Below are 18,482 nucleotides of genomic sequence, written 5' to 3'. Positions count from 1 at the left end.
GTTTGGGTTGCATAAGCTCACGAAATCCCGATTCAGCAAGATACGTGGTCGTGTTCTCATGTGTACAACGGAACAGGAACCAACTGGCAGGCACAGCCCTGCAATTCACACACCAGCCTGCTGCGGCGGGTTCACAGGTGTGCACCGGGGAGGAAGGACAGCTTTCACTCCTGGACCCATGCAACTCAAGCAGATCACCTTAACCATCTCAGTCCACGCCCACCAGCAAAGGGTGCAAACCTCTGCTATATGGGACCTTCCTATTTCTGCTGGGTAGGCAGTGTCTCATTTCTATTTTAGGAATGTGAGATTTCACCCATGATGTCAAAACCACAACAAAAGTGCTGGTGAGAGCACTGATGGCTGAGATCACGCTCAATCATCTCCCCAAAGCGTCTAATATTTGTTCAATTTAATTGATCAGTGCCTCCATGCGTCTCGGCCTGCGGTTCTCCAACCTGACCATGCACAAGAACCACTTGCTGCTGTGACGTATGCAGGTTCCCAGACCTCATCCCCAGAATTTCCCACCTGGCAGGACCAGGTGAGGACACCAAATGTGCATTTTAAGCAAGTTCCCCCAAGTTATGTGGGTATGGCCCTTTAGGAAACCTTGCTCTCCAGCAAGCTTCTCACAGCTGTGATTTACAACAGATTCTAGCCTAAAGATTTTCAGATCCTCCTGCAAACTGCACAAAATTATGAGGACCTGTCTTCCGAGAAAGCAAATAAAAGTGTTGCTCTGCGAATGTGTAGTCTACACTCTGCAATTTTGACCACCTACCAAGATGCAAGCAACTGCAAGATGATTCTGAGGTATGCTTTTTAATCTACTTCTAATCAACTGGTATAGCTCCAATGCGGAGAATACATGATGACTATCATTCAATCGCCTGCTTTTTATATGTTTAAAATTGTTAAAGGCAACTAACTGAGCCCTCACAGTATGTAAACATTTTCCAAAATGAGAACATGCCCGGCAACTGCAGATGGTATTTCTCCAAGGTTTCACTGAAGTGACAAAAGATATTGACATCGACTGTTGCAGTGTCAAATCTGGAGCCCTCTCCCCCTCCCTGCACTCTCCTCACTCTCCTCTTCTCTCTGCTTCAGCCTAGCAGGCCTCCTGCTGTTCCTCAAGGGGTGGGGAGGCCATCCCCACTTCCACTTCAGGGTCTTCACTGGTGGTTCCCTCTGCCCCTCTTCCAGAAGGCTCCCTCTCGCACCATCTTTATCCTGGTTTCTATTCAAAAGTCGCCTCCTTGATCACCCTCTGTAGCACTGCATTCTCACCCTAAGCCCTGTGATTCACTTTCCTGCTTTACTCTACCTCATATGCTCATTGCGACTCGTACATATTTGCCTACTGCCTGCTCTCCCCACTAAAACATAAGATTCCTAGACTGTCAATGTTGTTCACTGCTGTAACCTCAGAACCTAAAACAGTGCCTAGCATGTAAAAGGCACTTAAATACTTGAACGAATGAACCAATGAATAAATGAATGCACTGGTCAGCAGCCTGCACCCAGATTCCCACAGAAAAGCTAACCCAAACTCAGCAAGATCCTAACAGGAGGCAGACGTGAAGACCAGATCCTTCCATGCGTCCAGATATCACAATCATTGGTTGTTTGTACAGTGTCCAGGGCACACCCGGCATACAGAGAACAGGGACAGGAATCCTTTTTCAAACAAGAATCACTGTGTGTGTATGGTGAGGAAGGGTGAGGAAGGGAGATAAATGATTGTCCCACCCACCACCAAGGAAATAAAAGAGCAACTGCAACATCACTTACATGTGGAATCTATAAAAGCCTAACTCATAGAAACAAAGAGTAGAGTGGTAGTTACCAGGGGCCGGGGGGGTGGGAGAAATGGGGAGGTGTCAGTCCCCAGTTATAAGAGTAAGTTCTGGGGATCTAATGCACAGCATGGTGATTATAGTTAATAATACTGTATTGCATATTTGAAAGTTGCTAAGAGAATAGATCTTAAATGTTCTCATCGCAAAAAAAAAAAAAAAAAAGATAATTATGTGCAGTAATGGATGTTTTAGCCAAGGCTATGGTGGTAATCATTTTGCAACATACAAGTGTATCAAGTCAACATGCTGTACAACTTAAATTCATACAATGTTATTTGTCAATTATATCTCAATAAAGCTGAGGAAAAATCCAATTAAAATAAAAGAGCGACTGGATCTGTTTTGTTTTGTTTTTCAAGAAAAGAGGGAGAACATAAGTAACTGTTTGGCTGTTGCCTGTTTCACGGTGGCCAAGTCACCTCTCTGAGGATGTCTGCTAACATGTAAGAAGCAGGTTGGGTGATAATGATGTTACACTCTGCCTGGGAAGCCTCTTTCGTAGGACAGCTGGAGGTCTAGTCTCAACCAGGCAAATGTGTGCATTGGAGCTGGTTGACCAGATACCCGGGGATGACCAGCAGCAGTGACACCTTCTGGGACAACAGTGGTGGCGACATCAACAGGAAGTTGGAGAAAGAAACTTCCTGTCAGGTGAAACCACACTGAGTGGTCTCTATCCTGTTTTCCACAAAACCAATTCTGAAGAGAGCTCAGTGTTGCTGGAAATGATTCAGTAGCAACCCTGCAAAGCGCAGCCACTGAGAGCGCTGGCCTCTGATGCTACACTGGCCGCAGCACCATGACCTGGAGGCTTCTGGGGTTTTAAACTTTATTTCTGGACATAATCTCAAACTTACAGAGAGATTACAAGAAAACTACAAAGAATTCCCCTCACCCAGACTACCCACTTATTACCATTCTACCACATTTGCTTGGTGATTCTATTATATGATGCACATACTACTTTTTTAACCACTTGAAAGTAAGTCGAGGACACAGTGACATTCACCCCTAAATATTTTAGTATTTCCTAAAAACAAGGACATTCCCAGACACAACTGCAGCATTATGATAAAAATCAGGAAATTACTGTGGCTTTCATACTGTTCTCTAATTTGAAGACCTCAGACAAATTTCTTTAGCAGTCTCAATAATGGCCTCGGAGCAAAAACAGGATCACATGTGGCATTCAGCTGTCATATCTTTTTAGCCTCCTCTAATCTGAAACAGTTCCTTTATCTTTCATGACCTTGGCATTTTTTGAAAAGTACAGGCTAATTGTTTTGTAGAATGTCCCTCAGTGGAGATTTGTCCGTTTCTTCATGATTCAAGTTACGCATTTTGGGCAGGAATATCACAGAAGTGGTGCTGGTCTGGCTCGGTGCATTTTCTCAGGAGGCACCTGATGTTGCTTTGTCCCATTACTGGTGATGTTAAATCAATTGGTCAAAGTTGTGTAAGGCAAGTTTAACTACTGTCAAGTTACCCTTTTTCCTTTGTAATTAATGAGTAACTTGATGGGAGATACTTAGAGACTAAGTAATTACCCTGTTCCTCATCCAATCTACTGGTTTCAGCACCCAGGATAAGGATAAAATTCTGTGTGAGGTCAAGCAAGGTCAAACTTCAGGAAAAACATCCAGGGCCGGTTGAAGCAGTAGCTGATGAGCAAGAATTAGCATTGAGACTCCTCTATCAGACTTAATTCCAATAACCACAAGGTATGTTCACTCTTCGCTATTAAGAAAAAAACACCTCTAGATTTGCTTTTGAGAGTATTCCATGAGTGCCCATGACTATGCTATTTTCTCTTACGTTGAGTCATGCCTGCTGGACACAGCCGTTCATTTACAAGTGTTCAGTGGCAACACCCAGGTTCAGAGGGCTGACACCTAGCCATCCTCACGTGGAGGCCTGGTTCTCCAGGGGCAATGCTGAGGGGTCAGCTCGGTGACTTCTGGGCCGCTATGGCATGGCACAGGGAGCTATATTTAAAAACAGAACTCCAACTCTCCATTGCCCTACATTAAAGCACAGTCAGGTTTAGGAACTCCTATTTGGATTATTCAAGAAACATTAAAAAAACAACAACAACTCTGTTATCACAAAGTTAGAAACTTCAGAAAGAACATTTTGAAATCACACACCGGTTGTTACACTACAGTGCAGTGATATCCACTGCTAACTTCTGGTCTATATTCCATCTGCCTTTCCTCTTTGCATATGTATATTTTATCAGGTTTGGGATCATATTACCTATACTAGCCTTCTTCAGGCTGGGTCCACTGGAGATTAAGCCCTACAGAAAAGGGTCTGAGTGTCTATTTTCTTTTAAGATTTTTTTTTTTTGACATGGACCATTTTTAAAGTCTTCATTGAATTTGTTACAATATTACTTCTGTTTTATGTTTTGGTTTTTCAGCTGCGAGGCATGTGGGATCTTAGCTCCCTGACCAGGGATCAAACCGGCACCCACTGCCCTGGAAGGTGAAGTCTTAACCACTAGACCGCCAGGGAAGTACCTGAGTGTCTATTTTCTTAATTCTCCCAAGGATGGTACATAACTAGAATCACTCCAGAAGCACAGGAGAGAAGTTAATTCATAGTGTACAATAGTGACCTTAGCACATTAGGGCTTAATTCTCTTGTAGAGCCCCAGCTGGGGAGGGCTGGTCTGTACTGTTGTATAATTTGTTTTGTTCACCTAATAATCCTTTAAACAGACATTTAATAAGCATACACCAAACACTGGGAATATAAAGAAAACTAAGACACAGCCTTTCTCTTGAAATGAAAAACCCAGCCAGGGAAAGCAGAAAATAGTTAAATACTCAAAATGCCAAATAACAGAGGAACCTGGAGCGCCCCGGGCAAGGGACCACTAGCTCCATCAGACAAAATCAAGGAGGCCTCCCTGAGGAGATGATGTGTAAATGGATCCTTGAGGGATAGGCAAGACCTCAGAGACAGAAAGAAGAGAGAGCAGGCATTCCGGATGGAAGGAAGGGCATGTCAAGATGCCCAGAGAGGGCTGCTCAGGCCAGGTCACAGGGGACCTGGGGGAAAGTGGCAGAAGATGTGACAAAGAAGGAACCAGGCCCTTCCAACTGGCCCCAGGGGAGGAGGCGGTCTTAAGTGGTTCTTAAGCAGGGGGGCGGAGAGCTCACAACTGGGATGTAGGAGGCCACGGGACGGAGTGGTCAAGGAGCTGCTGTGACCACCGCAGCCAGGGGTGATGGGGCAGCTCAGCCAGAGCAGGGACGGCGAGATGGGGGCCGACAAGAGCTGTGGAGGAAGAAGAGGTCACGGAACTTGGTGACTGAGCTGGCAGGGGCTGTTCTTGTCGCACCCAGCCAGCCGAGATCCGGCCTGCATAACGAATTCAGGTTGCTAATGGGAGAAAAAAAAGAAAAAAAAAAAGCAAAGTATGCAAGAAGGCTACACCAGCTGCCACCATTCCACCATCCACTGAGATGATTTCACGGCCGAGGTGTGGGCACGCATCAAAGAGAAGGAGGCCAGAGGGAATAAGACAGGATGCTGGGATAAACTGAGGAAACGGCCCAGAGAACTGCCTGTCCTCCTTGGGCCCCTCCAAGCTCTAACAAAACACCTTACGTAACAGCTCTCTGGCGGTGGGCCTCCACGTGACAGCAAATTAGACATGCAGAATATGCTACAGCAGAGCACGTCTGTGGCAACCTCGTGAGTGCCATAAATAAAGCAAAATCTAGAAGCTACCTTTTTAATGGGAGATTTCCCTCTTAATCTAAAGGAAATACAAGTAGCCAGGCTGAATAAATAATACTTAATAGGAGAAAGTGAAAGTCAGTAGAATGAACAGTTAACAAAAGCAACTCTGGGACCCAATGTAAACAAGCTCCAACATGGGGACCTTCCCCCAAACAGGAGTATAAAGGGAAACACCAGGTATGAGATGATGGAAAAGTGAGTGTGCAAATTCTAAAATAACCAAGATCCCACCCCAAAAAGAAAGGGGAAGGGTATGGGTTCTTAAGGTTTGGGATTATGAAGAGACATCACCAAACAGGACCTTAGCAATATTCCTCAGGGAGCAGCTGGCTGGTCAATGGGGAAGGGAAGGTGGAGGATTCGACAGGCAGTTTACGCACTGATCTGGTACAGTGGCCCCTCAGTATCTGCAGGGAATTGGTTCCAGGACCCCCCCTTGGATACCATATCCATGGATGCTCAAGTCCCTTATATTAAACGGTGCAGTATTTGCATAGAACCTATGCACATCCCCCCGTATACTTTTTTTTTTTAAACTTTGCAGTTTTTTGGTTTTTTAAAATTATTTATTTATTTATTCACTTATGGCTGTGTTGGGTCTTCGTTTCTGTGCGAGGGCTTTCTCTAGTTGCGGCAAGCGGGGGCCACTCTTCATCGCGGTGCGCGGGCCTCTCACTATCGCGGCCTCTCTTGTTGCGGAGCACAGGCTCCAGACGCGCAGGCTCCGTAGTTGTGGCTCACGGGCCCAGTTGCTCCGCGGCATGTGGGATATTCCTAGACCAGGGCTCGAACCCGTGTGCCCTGCATTGGCAGGCAGATTCTCAACCACTGCGCTGCCAGGGAAGCTCCCGTATACTTTAAATCATCTCTAGATTACTTGTAATACCTAACACAATGTAAATGCTATGTATGTAGTTGCCAGCATGCGGCAAACTCAAGTTCTGTTTTTCGGAACTTTCAAGAAAGTTTCCGTTTTGAGTATCTTTGATCCGCAGTTGGTTGATATGAAGGGCTGGCTGAATTCAATAACCCTATTTGTCCTACAGGAACAGAAGAACCATACTAGTCATGTAAAACCCCAAATCCATTAGCAGAGAGTGGTAATGACCCCAGAAAAGAAACTGGAGGGACAGCGAGTGGGAACAACCTGGAGGCTGACAGGCCCCGGCAGTTGAGAGACTTGAAGGAGAGGGAGCAACCGTAGGAGGCAAAGGAAAGTTCTGTGTGGGTCGCTTTAAGCCCAGAATAAGTTAAGCATGTTTGAGTTCCTAAAACTGACAACATGTATTTAGGTCTGTAACAGGCACGGCTAAAACATACAGTTGCCTTTTACGCCCCAATCACATGTCCCTTTTACTCTCTGCTCCCAAAAATTTGGGAAACCAGCACTTGGGCAGGCTCCCAACAGGCGTACTGTCATTCACGTAACCCCGTTTTTAATCAGGCAGGGAGTATGTGCCTGGGGGTAGAGCAAGAAGCAACACAGACACAGCCTCTTCTTCTAAAAGCTCTCATCTCATTTTTAAAATCAGACAAGTAGATCTAACACCAATGTAATTATTTTCCTCATTTTTCTTTTTAACTCACTCTGCATTTGACATGAGGGCAGGGTTAGGAGGTATTTTACATTTGGAGGACGTGTGTATGTGTGTGTTTGGGAGGGGGCTTAGAAAAGGCTCACCCCCACCCCAGGAAAGAATGGGTAGGACTTGCTGGGGGTGGGGAGACAGGTGCCGCCTGAGCAAGGACAGTAGGCACTGAGGGAAGTTTCTGAAGGTCTAGCCCCAGAGGGAACAACGTACCCAGAGGCTGGGAAAGGAAGCAGATCATGCCATGGTGGGTTGGAATTTTATCCTAAGATAAAAGAAGCAACTGGGGGTTGGGGTGTGGATTTGAACTGGAACTGGAGTTTGGAGAGACCTCTCTTGAGGCAGGACTGGAGATGGGGAAGTCCTTTTGTGAGGCAGGACTAGTGAGGAGGCTGTCATGGAGACCCAGCAGAGTGACAATGCTGTGCCTGGAAACACAGGAACCTGGACCAGGGAACAGAGCTGCCTCAGCCATCTCAGATCATCCTCTCAGGAGACCTTCTGAGGGGTGGGGTAGGAATGCCCTATGCGCTGCAAAGACAGGGATGCATTTGCCTCGTCTACCCACTCCAGGCCAGACTGCCGGAGTCTGGATCCCAGCTCTGTCCCCTAGAATTTCTTAGTTTCTTAACCTCCCTGAGCCTCAATATCCTCATCTGTAAAATGGGGATAATAATGGTACCAAACTCATATGGCTTTTGTGAAAATTAAAAGAACATATATATATATATACACACACACACACACACACACACACACACACATATACGTAACACGTCTAAAACAGGTAAGGACAAAGTGAGTCAGTAGAGCATTTATCTTTATTTCTGTCCTATGTTTTGTGGCACGTGGGTTTGTTGGGAGGGGGTGGTGTATAAGATTTTCAAGAAGAGCCACCCTCTGCCAACCACAAAACGCTCTTAGATTCCCATGACCCTCGATTCACTTGGCAGATAACTGAACCCCACCACTGTTAGCTCTGACTGTCCTGTTTATCACCACAAATCTCAACATTTACAGGAGGCAAAGACACCATAGTCACATGTGGCTGCTGAGTAATTCGAACATGGCCAGACCAAATTGAGATGTGCTCTAATAAAAGTATAAGATACACACAAGGCTTTGAAGACTTAGTTTGACCAGAAGAATGTAAAATAGCTCAATAACAATTTTTATATTGATTTCATAATATATTATACATGTTGGGTTAACTAAAATATATTATTAAAATTAATTCACCTGTTTGGTTTTTTTTAAATTCCTTCCTTCTAATTCCTTGGATTTATTTTAATTGCTGTGTTCCTAACTTCTTCCTAATTTAGCTGACTAGCTCATTAGTTTTTGACTATTTTCTTGCTAATATGAGTAATTAAGACTGTGTATTTCCCTTTAAATACTGATTTGGTTGCATCCCACAAGCCTTACGTGTACAATTCATTCTACAAGTTTTGATATATATATTTTCATTGTTATTACTTCTTTATCATTCAAATCTAAATACATTCAAATTCAAATTTTTTAATTTTTAAAATTATATTCTTAAATTGATATATAATTTAGTTTCACTGTGTTCAGAGAACTTGGTCAATATGATACTGATTATTTTAAATATGTTAGGACTTACTTTATGACCTGGTATATGTTCGATTTTTGTAAAAGTATAATTAATCTTCACTTGCTGGAACTATGTTTTCTATTTAACCAGTTTGATCAAGCTTATTAATTGTGTTGCTTATTGAATCAATCCCTTATTGGAAAAAAAAATCCCTTATTGGTTTTTAGTAAGCTTGTTCTATCAATTACTGAAAGAGATGTGCTAAAACCTCTCACTATTACGGCAGGTTTGTCAACTTTTTCTGTCATTCTGTCACTTTTTACTTTATAGAGTTTGAAGCTGTGTTATTAGGTGCATAAGAGTTAGAAGGTTTTTTATCTTCCTGGGAAACTGAAACTTTGATCCACCGGTTTCCTTTTAATTTTTTAAATGTAGCTACTAGAAAAATTTTAATTATATACATGGCTTGGGTTATATATCCATTGGACAGAGCTGGTCCAGAGGAAGAATAAGCAAGAAAACCAGCTACCAAATCCTGGGTGACTAAGGACTTGACTGCAGAAAATGACAAGCAAAGAGAGGAGAGTACGGGTAGCCCTGTAAAAGTACCACAACTCTGTCCTCCTCTCTTGCTGCTGAAGTCTAGATTGGAAATGAGAACAAGACGTTTGTGAAAAGCAGAAAGGAGTTGATGAACTCAATACATATAAGCCTTTAATTATGAAAATGACACCTAGTCTTAAAGGCAGACTTCAGAGGGCTTCCCTGGTGGCGCAGTGGTTAAGAATCTGCCTGCCAATGCAGGGGACACGGGTTCGAGCCCTGGTCTGGGAAGACCCCACATGCCGTGGAGCAACTGAGCCTGTGAGCCACAACTACTGAGCCTGCGCGTCTAGAGCCTGTGCTCCGCAACGGGAGAGGCCACGACAGTGAGAGGCCCGCGCATCGCAATGAAGAGTGGCCCCCGCTCGCCGCAACTGGAGAAAGCCCTCGCACAGAAACGAAGACCCAACACAGCCAAAAATAAATATTAATTAATTAATTAATTAAAAAAAAAAAAGGCAGACTTCATGTTCAAAACACAACCTACTATTCCATCAAAACAAATTTGTTATTTGTATCAATTTTTCCCTGTTTTTTTTTTTTTTTTTTTTTTTTTTTTTAATGAAAGCTTCTTTCTTTCTTTCTTTCTTTCTTTTTGGCTGTGTTGGGTCTTTGTTTCTGTGCGAGGGCTTTCTCTAGTTGTGGCGAGTGGGGGCCACTCTTCATCGCGGTGCGCGGGCCTCTCACTATCGTGGCCTCTTTTGTTGAGGAGCACAGGCTCCAGACGCGCAGGCTCAGTCGTTGTGGCTCACAGGCCCAGATGCTCCGCGGCATGTGGGATCTTCCCAGACCAGGGCTCGAACCCGTGTCCCCTGCATTAGCAGGCAGACTCTCAACCACTGCGCCACCAGGGAAGCCCTCCCTGTTTAAATTAATCAAATCATACCACTTGATTCTGAACTATTAATTCCAGATATTTAAAACTTGAAAAGGGGAAGAATTCATGGGTATAAGGAGTTGATGAACCATCCAATAACTTAATCCTGGATATTTTTCCACACTCTAAAGGGGAACAAAAATGTCTTGCTGAGTTTGGAAAATCTGTTGAACAGTAGTATACTTATGCCTACTTTTCTAGTATGTATGCTATACTTAGAAAAACAAAGAAAAAGCTGTCCAGGTAAGAAAAGCCTGGTAGTGTCCTTGTACCCCTCTAACCTCGTTTTTCTCCTGCTCCCCTATACATCTTCCTCACTCCCCCCCTGCACACGTGCTCAAGCTGGGTCTCTCTCCCCGGACAGCCTGCGTGTCACCAACCACAGTCATGGATCCCTCCCACACTAGGCCAGTGATTCACCCACTTCTGGATGCCTTTGCTAACTTATATCCTTCATACTGATCCAGCCCTTGCTTCTCCTTCCTCAGCAGTTAGGGAGTTCGTACCATCATTAATGTGTGTATACTCCCAGTTGCTTTAATTCTGCCAAGGCTTCCCAGCTAGACCAAAAACACAGAGTATGCTCTCTGGGAGTGTCTCCACAGGCAATTCAGATTAAATTGATTAAATCCCTTCTCAGGAACTAGCAAGGTGTGGAAAGTGAGGCTTGACCCTCTTCCAAGACTCCCCCTTCTGCCCTCAGCACCTGGATGACTCCCACAGAGGACCCAGAACCTTTTTTACCGTCCCATTCACCTCCTAAGAGCCAACCTGCTAGATAAACTCCTGCCAAACAGACCAGCAGGGAAAGCAGGGAAGGACTGAAGGAGGCATATCAAAGAACAAAGGGTTTGTTCTTATCCTGCCTTGAATATAGTCTTAAAATTCAATACTATTACTCAGCCATAGAAAAGAACGAAATAATGCCATTTGCAGCAACATGGATAGACCTAGAGATTGTCATACTAAGTGAAGTAAGTCAGACAGAGAAAGACAAATATATAATATCACTTATATGTGGAATCTAAAAAAATGGTACAAATGAACTTATTTACAAAACAGAAATAGAGTCACAGATGTAGAAAAGAAACTTATGGTTACTAAGGGGGATGGGGGAGGGATAAACTGGGAGACTGGGATTGACATATACACGCTACCGTATATACAACAGATAACTAATAGGGACCTACTGTATAGCACAGCGAACTCTACTCAGTACTCTGTAATGACCTATATGGGAAAAGAATCTAAAAAAGAGTGGATATATGTACATGTATAACTGATACACTTTGCCGTACAGCAGAAATTAATACAACATTGTACATCAACTATACTCCAATAAAAATTAAATTAAAAAATTCAATACTAATCTATTGTGGTAATATGAAACAATGTGGCAGTCTGTGCCAAAATTATAAGCATTTTCAAAATAGGTAGTCATAAATGTGCATTTTTAGAATTTCTGCCTGTTGGCCCTCTCCGTCTTCTACAAACACCTTCATGCCTTCCCACCTCACCCATTTCTTTTCTCGCCTAGAGGAAGATACAGCTACTAATCATAACCAAGGTTCATTTCATCTTACAGAAACAGCGGCACTCAGACAACGGACAGACACATGAAAAAGCTAACGACATTCCAGTCACAGGGCTCTGCCATTTCTCTTCAGTCTCTCCTTGTCCCAGCACTGACTGCAATTTAGGTGATCCCCTGGCTCTACGACTAGAAATTTAAGACATTCTTCTAAACCATCAAGCTTTCAGGATTATGTGAGTGAAACCACAACCCATCCAGACAGTTTTGAGTTTGTGCCCCTTCACTCAACAGACAGGATTCCTCTTCCAGGTTCAGGATAGCGCACTCTTCTGTGGAAGAGGATTACCAAGAGGAGGGTTCCGCTTAACACCAGAGGGCAGGAGATGCGTCTCCTTTCTCTTTGTAATCCCAACACCCAGCACGGTGTGTGGCCTAATGAGCAGGCAAACCGAGGGTACCAAATGAAGGGTAGCAGGTAAAACCATTTTCCCTTTTAAATGAACAATACCTAATGAAGCAACATCATAAACATGAATTAAGACATGAGGACATAAATTTGTCTTTCAAGTCAGCTAATGATTCTGCAGGACCCTCTTCATTGGTGAACACATTTTGCAGTCAGAACCACAGAACCAGGGGCCTGAAAGGGGCCTTGGCCATCGGAAGGTCAAGCCTCCCAGTACAGATCAGGAGATGGAGTCCTACAGGGGGATCAGTGTCCGCCAAGGTCACCCACCTGATGTGGGGTTGGGCAGGACCCCCCGCCTCTTCCTATTCGAAGATGCTCCCCGAAAATCTTGCATTACTTACACACTAAAGGCTCATATGAATGCACGCCCACGTCAAGCCATTGCTTACAATTCAGGAGAAACCAAAGGTCACCAAAACGTGTGGGCTGGCCGCAGAGAAGGAGCAGGGAAGATCACTGGCGAACTTCTACCTGCAGACACCGCACGCCTTCCCGATGGATGCAAAGGTCAGTTTCCGGAGCTGCTAGTCATAGGGTCCCCCAATTCTGTCCCGGGGAAATGAGTTAACTCGGCTCTCCCGGGCTCGGAAGCTTCCAGCAATGAATTAAACCCCAAGTCGATGTGAAAGACTGAGGGGAAAGGGACACCGTGCCTGGACCCCACGTCCCGGCCGTTCACCCCTCCGCCTCCACCTCGTCCACACTTGAGCGGGCCGCGGCGCCTCCCGCCGGTCCACTCCGAGCGAGGCCACGACTCCCAACCCGCGGCCCCGCCAGGCGCGTTTGGGGGAACCGTGCCCTGGGCGCTGCCCGCGGGGGCTTGGGCGGAGTCGCCGGGCCCAGCCACGCGGGGGCAGGCACGGATCTGCGCCGCAGCCCCCGGCCCGCGGGCCCCGCTACGCAGAGGAGGGGGCTGCGCCACGTACCTCGACCGGCAGGTGCCGCCGCCGCCACCGCCGCCTTGGTCCGCGGCTGCAGGGGACGCCGCTCCACGCCGCCCTCCGCCTTCGTCCGCATATTAGGGAGCGGGCGCCAGCCTGCCACCAGTCCTGGGCCCGGCGCCCCGGCCCGCCCCCTGCGCCGCGCTAGCGCCCATTCAGTCCCAGACCGTCCGCTCCCCAGCTCAGATGCGGAGGAGGGGCGTGGGGCGGGGCCTGGAGTCACGAGGACACGAGAACCAATCAGAGCGCGCGAGGGCCCCAGAGGCTGCCCTGCTCCACAGACGCTCAATCCTCCACCCTGCGGGGTTAGGGGAGCTGGGCACCCCCAGCCAGACGCCCGTAGCTGGAAGCGCGCTTGGCTGTGTGCTGGCCCGGGCGAGGGTCCTGGGCACCCACCGCCCTCTGGATCTCTGCGTGCGGTTAGATGGCGAAGGAACAAAAGGTGTTTATAGGCTGGTTATAGGCTTTCACTGCACAGAGGACTCGTAGATGCGGAGCCGCTGAATGAAGGGGCTTTATGTAGTCACGTGCTTTATTCTCTAGGACGGACCCGCAGGCAATACTGGTTTGGATCCTGGAGCCCTCGACACAACGAGAGCAGCCTGAGTGTGTCTGGGCATTTGCCGAACAGCTTTCTGTTGTTCCACGTATCAGAAAAAATCGAGGGAGCACTAGTTTCACAGATGGGTAATTGAGACCCAGAGAGCAGAAGTGAGCCACCCTAAATCATTAGGGCATTTAGTGGCAGAGCCAGGATCAGAACCTGTACTTGGAGCGCCCATTTCCATAACTCTGGAGTCCCCCTCGATTCTGGAGCGGAAGTGTCATACAATTTTTAAAAGTGTGAATATTAGTGAATCCCCAAATTCAGGAATTAAGAGGACTTGAAAGCACGGATATGTTATTTCTTTAACACAGGCAGGTGTGTATAATGCGCCTGAGACATTTCTGTGCCGTAGGACTTGTTGACTCTTCAGTAAAGTCAGTGAAGTTGATCTGCTCTCATAGTTTCCTTTCGGGTTGGTGAGCACAGAGTATCGCAGTCGTGTGCCCGTGATACCGGTTCCAGTTCCCGTTTGAAAAAGAAGATCCTAGACACGGAGCAAAATATATTTGCGTACACCGAGAGTCTTGTCACTCTTTTTTGTGCAACAGCTTGCACACGGTTTGTATGTGTTCTTCCCCTGGTGGGGGCAGGGGTGCTGGGGAAAAAAAAAATGTCGTATCTGGGTAACAAAATCAGGAGGGAAATCTCGGAGAGGAAGGGGTGGAAGGACACTGCCTTCACACCTTTCAAAGGGATTTTGTAGTAAAAATGTTTCTGGATTATTTTAATTTGAAGACACATGAGCATTTTGAAAATGTTGGAGGAAAAGCTGTCACTAGGAGATCTAAATCCAGTGTGTTGGCCAAGGCTGGCCAACAGAGCATCAGCCTAGCTCTCTGTTGTCTCTGGGGTCAGTGACAGCTGCAAGGAAAATGCTGAGCACCTCACCCCCTCTCTCTTGGAGACCAGCAGAGGCCTGCCTGATTGTCAGATACTCTTTACCTCTACTTGCCTCAGCGGCTTTCCCCCTTTTCTCCCAGATACTCCTTGTCCATAAAGCCAGGCCTTGTTTGAAAGTATTTATTTAGAGCAGGAACAGCTGACCTTCCAGTCAATCCACCACTAGCAGAACTATGATGAGGCCTTATCACCACCATTGTCTTCTCCTGGGCAGGACCCTCGTCCATCCACCTCCGCATTTCAGCCAGCCCTGAGGCAGGCATGGCCCAGACACCCTTTATGGCTGGCATGGGGGTCAACAGTACTCTGGCTCGGAAGGTAGTGAGAGAAGCTGACCCACTTGTGCAACAAGACAAGCCGTGCCCTAAACATCCTTTCTACTGCCTGCAGGGTCACCCTTAGTTACTTTTGGCCGTGCCACAGGGCATGCAGGATCTTGGTTCCCCCGCCAGGCATCGAGCCTGCGCCCCCTGCAGTGGAAGCGCGGAGTCTTAACCACTGGACCGCCAGGGAAGTCCCCGCCACCCTTAGTAACTGTTCAGGGTTAAGACAGAGATCCCCAAACGGTAAATGAGAATCAGCCACTGGATCTCAAAGCCTCAACTAGAATCTCTTCAAGTCAGTGACTGGTCTCAGAAAAGCCTTTGAACCCTGACTAGCAAAATGGTGGGGCTATTTGTGAATCTGGGACAGCACCCATGATTTTGTAATTCATTAGTTCCTTAGGCTCATTACTTTGGTCATTGGTCATTGGTCATTACATTTAGGTCATTACATTTTGGTCATTGGTCATTAGTCATTACATTACTTTTGGTCATTCTCCTAGCCGGCACTGCCCCCAACATCCATCCCATCTTCCCCCTCTGTGATGCAACATACGGTTTAGGTAAGTCTGCCCCACTCTTAGCTCTATGACTGGGCTGTGATTGGTCTAAGTCGGTGGTTCTCAAAGTATGGTCCGCAGACCCTTGGCTGGGGGGGGGGGGGGGTGGGGGTGGGGAGCGGATCCCTGAGGACCTTTCAGAGTATCTCTGAAGTCAAAATTATTTCAGTCAATAAGACTTCAATAAGTCTTCAATAAGACTTTATTTACCTTTCTCACTGATGGTGCAAAAGCAAAGGTGTGCAACTGTAGTAGTATTTTCACCACCACACATTCATGGTAAAAAAAAAATGCGGTTTCATTTAAGAATGTTCTTGATGGAGCAGCAAAAATGTGATTACCTCATTAAAATCTCAATCTCTGGGGCTTCCCTGGTGGCGCAGTGGTTAAGAATCCGCCTGCCAATGCAGGGGACACGGGTTCGAGCCCTGGTCCGGGAAGACCCCACATGCCACGGAGCAACTAAGCCCGTGAACCACAACTACTGAGCCCACACGCCTAGAACCCATGCTCTGCAACAAGAGAAGCCGCCACAATGATAAGCCCACGCACCGCAATGAAGAGTAACCCCTGCTCACCGCAACTAGAGAAAAGCCGCACGCACCAACGAAGACCCAATGCAGCTAAATAAATAACTGAAAAATTAAATAATTTCAAAAAATCTCAATCTCTCTTGAGCACACACCTTTTAAATATTTTATATGACAAAATGGAAACTGCACATAAAACACTTTTGCTGCAAACTGAAGTATGATGGCTGTGTAAGGAGAAGCACTCATGCAATCATTTGAGTTGCAAGCTGAACTAGCTGGTTGGTTTTTGTTTTGTTTTTTTCATGGAACAGCATTTTTGCTTGAGAAAACAGCTGACCAATTATGGTTATTTCAACTTGGGTATTTGGTAGACATTTTCTTGAAAATCAACTAAGCAATCCTGTTTCTTCAAGGACAACAATTGACTACTTGTTGCCAATGGTGAAAAAATTCCAGATTTCAAAAGGGATTTGGAATTTTGGAAAACTTGTATCATCATCAGCTTGACAGCTTGTCAGTATTTCAGGACTTTTCTGATGTGATCAATGGTAATATAAATGAAGGTGATTTTTGGATATTGGATAATGTATTGTGTGCCAATATTTGGAAGACCTGCATTTACTCAGTGAATCGATGTTTTCCAAATGGCTAATGCATGATGTTACAAAATCATGTATGGGTAAAAGATCCGTTTTAAATGCAAGGCAGACAATGGGTTTTATTTTATTTTATTTATATTTTAATATAAAACAGATTTTACTTGTTTATTTATTTATTGGCTGAGCCACGTGGCATACGGGAATCTTTGTTCCCCAACCAGGGATTGAACGCCTGCCGCCTGCAGTGGAAGCACAGAGTCCTAACCACTGGACCGCCAGGGAATTCCCCAGTGGATTTTAATTTAACAGTATGAAAAGTTCATAGATAAGGTTTCAGACTCCACAATGCAACAAACTTTTAAGAAATCACCTCTTGTAGAGTTTTGGTGTACTATCAAAGAAGACTATCCACAATTATCTTAAAAGGCTATTAAAATACTCCTCGCTTTTCCAATTACATGTCAATGTGAAACAGGTTTTCTTCACGTACTTTAACCAAAACAATTTGCAACAGATTGAATGCAGAAGCAGATATGAAAATCCAGCTTAATTCTATTAAGCCAGACTTAAAGAGACTTGCAAATATGTTTTTTAAAAAAGCCATTCTTCTCACCATCTTTTTGTTTTGGAAAACGTAGGCTTTTTTGCCAACATATTAACATGTAATTTTATTATTTTTTATGAATTATTTTATTATTTTTAAAGAATTTAATTTTTTCTTCCAGTTTTATTGAGATATACTTGACATACAGCACTGTATAAATTTAAGATGTACAGCATAATGATTTGACTTACATACATCATGAAATGATTATCATAATAAGCTTAGTGACCACCCATCATCTCATATAGATACAAAATTAAAGAAATAGAAAAAAAAATTATTCCCTCATGGTGAGAACTCTTAAGATTTACTCTCTTAACAGTGTTCATATATAACGTACAACAATGTTGATTATATTTATCATGTTGTACATTACATCCCTAGTACTTATTTATTTTATATCTGCAAGTTTGTACTTTTTGACTGCTCTCATCCAGTTCACCTCCCCCCCACCATCCTCTGCGTTTGGTAACCACAAGCCTGATCTCTTTTTCTGTGAGTCTGCTTGTTTATTGTTTGCTTGTTTTAAAAGTATAATCAACCTACAACACTATGTTAGTTCCTATTACACAATATAGTGGTTCAATATTTCTGTACATTTCAAAATGATCACCATGATAAGTCCAGTTACAATCTGTCACCATATAAAGATATTAAATAATTATTGACTATATTCCCCACACTGTACATTTCATACTTGTTACTCATTTATTTTGCAACTGGAAGTTTGTATCTCTTAATCACCCTCACCTATTTCTTTTCTCCCTTCACCTCTCTCCCCTCTGGCAAAAACCTGTTTGTTCTCCATATCTATAACTCCGTTTCTGTTTTGTTATGTTTGTTCATTTGTTTTTTAGATACCACATATAGGTGAAATCATACAGTCTATGTCTTTTTCTGTCTGACATTTCATTTAGCATAATACCCTTTAGGTGCATATATGTTACCGCAAATGGCAAGATTTCATTCTTTTTTTATGGCTGAGTAATATTCCAGTGTGTGTGTGTGTGTGTGTGTGTGTGTGTGTGTGTGTGTATCTCACATCTTCTTTACCCATTCATCTATTGATGGACGCTTAAGTTGCTTCCATATCTTGGCTATTGTAAATAATGCTGCAGTGAACATAGGGGTGCATATATCTTTTTGAGTTAATATTTTCATTTTCTTCAG

At 44.7% G+C, this 18,482-nt stretch overlaps 1 protein-coding gene across 3 annotated transcripts in view; it reads right to left on the bottom strand.

The window, feature by feature from the left end:
• Positions 1–13,391, bottom strand: part of ST3GAL5 (ST3 beta-galactoside alpha-2,3-sialyltransferase 5) — a 48,424-nt gene extending 35,033 nt beyond the window's left edge. The window contains exon 1 of one of the 3 annotated variants that reach the window (XM_082426846.1): positions 13,172–13,391. In XM_082426846.1, the coding sequence (XP_082282972.1) occupies positions 13,172–13,262 (91 nt within the window). In that variant the 5' untranslated portion in view covers positions 13,263–13,391. Of the gene's footprint in view, positions 1–12,634; positions 13,041–13,171 lie in introns of those variants that run through there. The other 2 variants (XM_082426850.1, XM_082426848.1) reach the window with 2 other exon arrangements.
• Positions 13,392–18,482: the final 5,091 nt, after the last annotated feature.

This window comes from Balaenoptera physalus, assembly GCF_965194825.1.
Source record: "Balaenoptera physalus genome assembly, chromosome: 15".
NCBI classification, from domain to species: domain Eukaryota; kingdom Metazoa; phylum Chordata; class Mammalia; order Artiodactyla; family Balaenopteridae; genus Balaenoptera; species Balaenoptera physalus.
The sequence above is the reverse complement of the archived record's forward strand: the minus strand, read 5'-3'. Positions and strand labels throughout refer to the sequence as shown.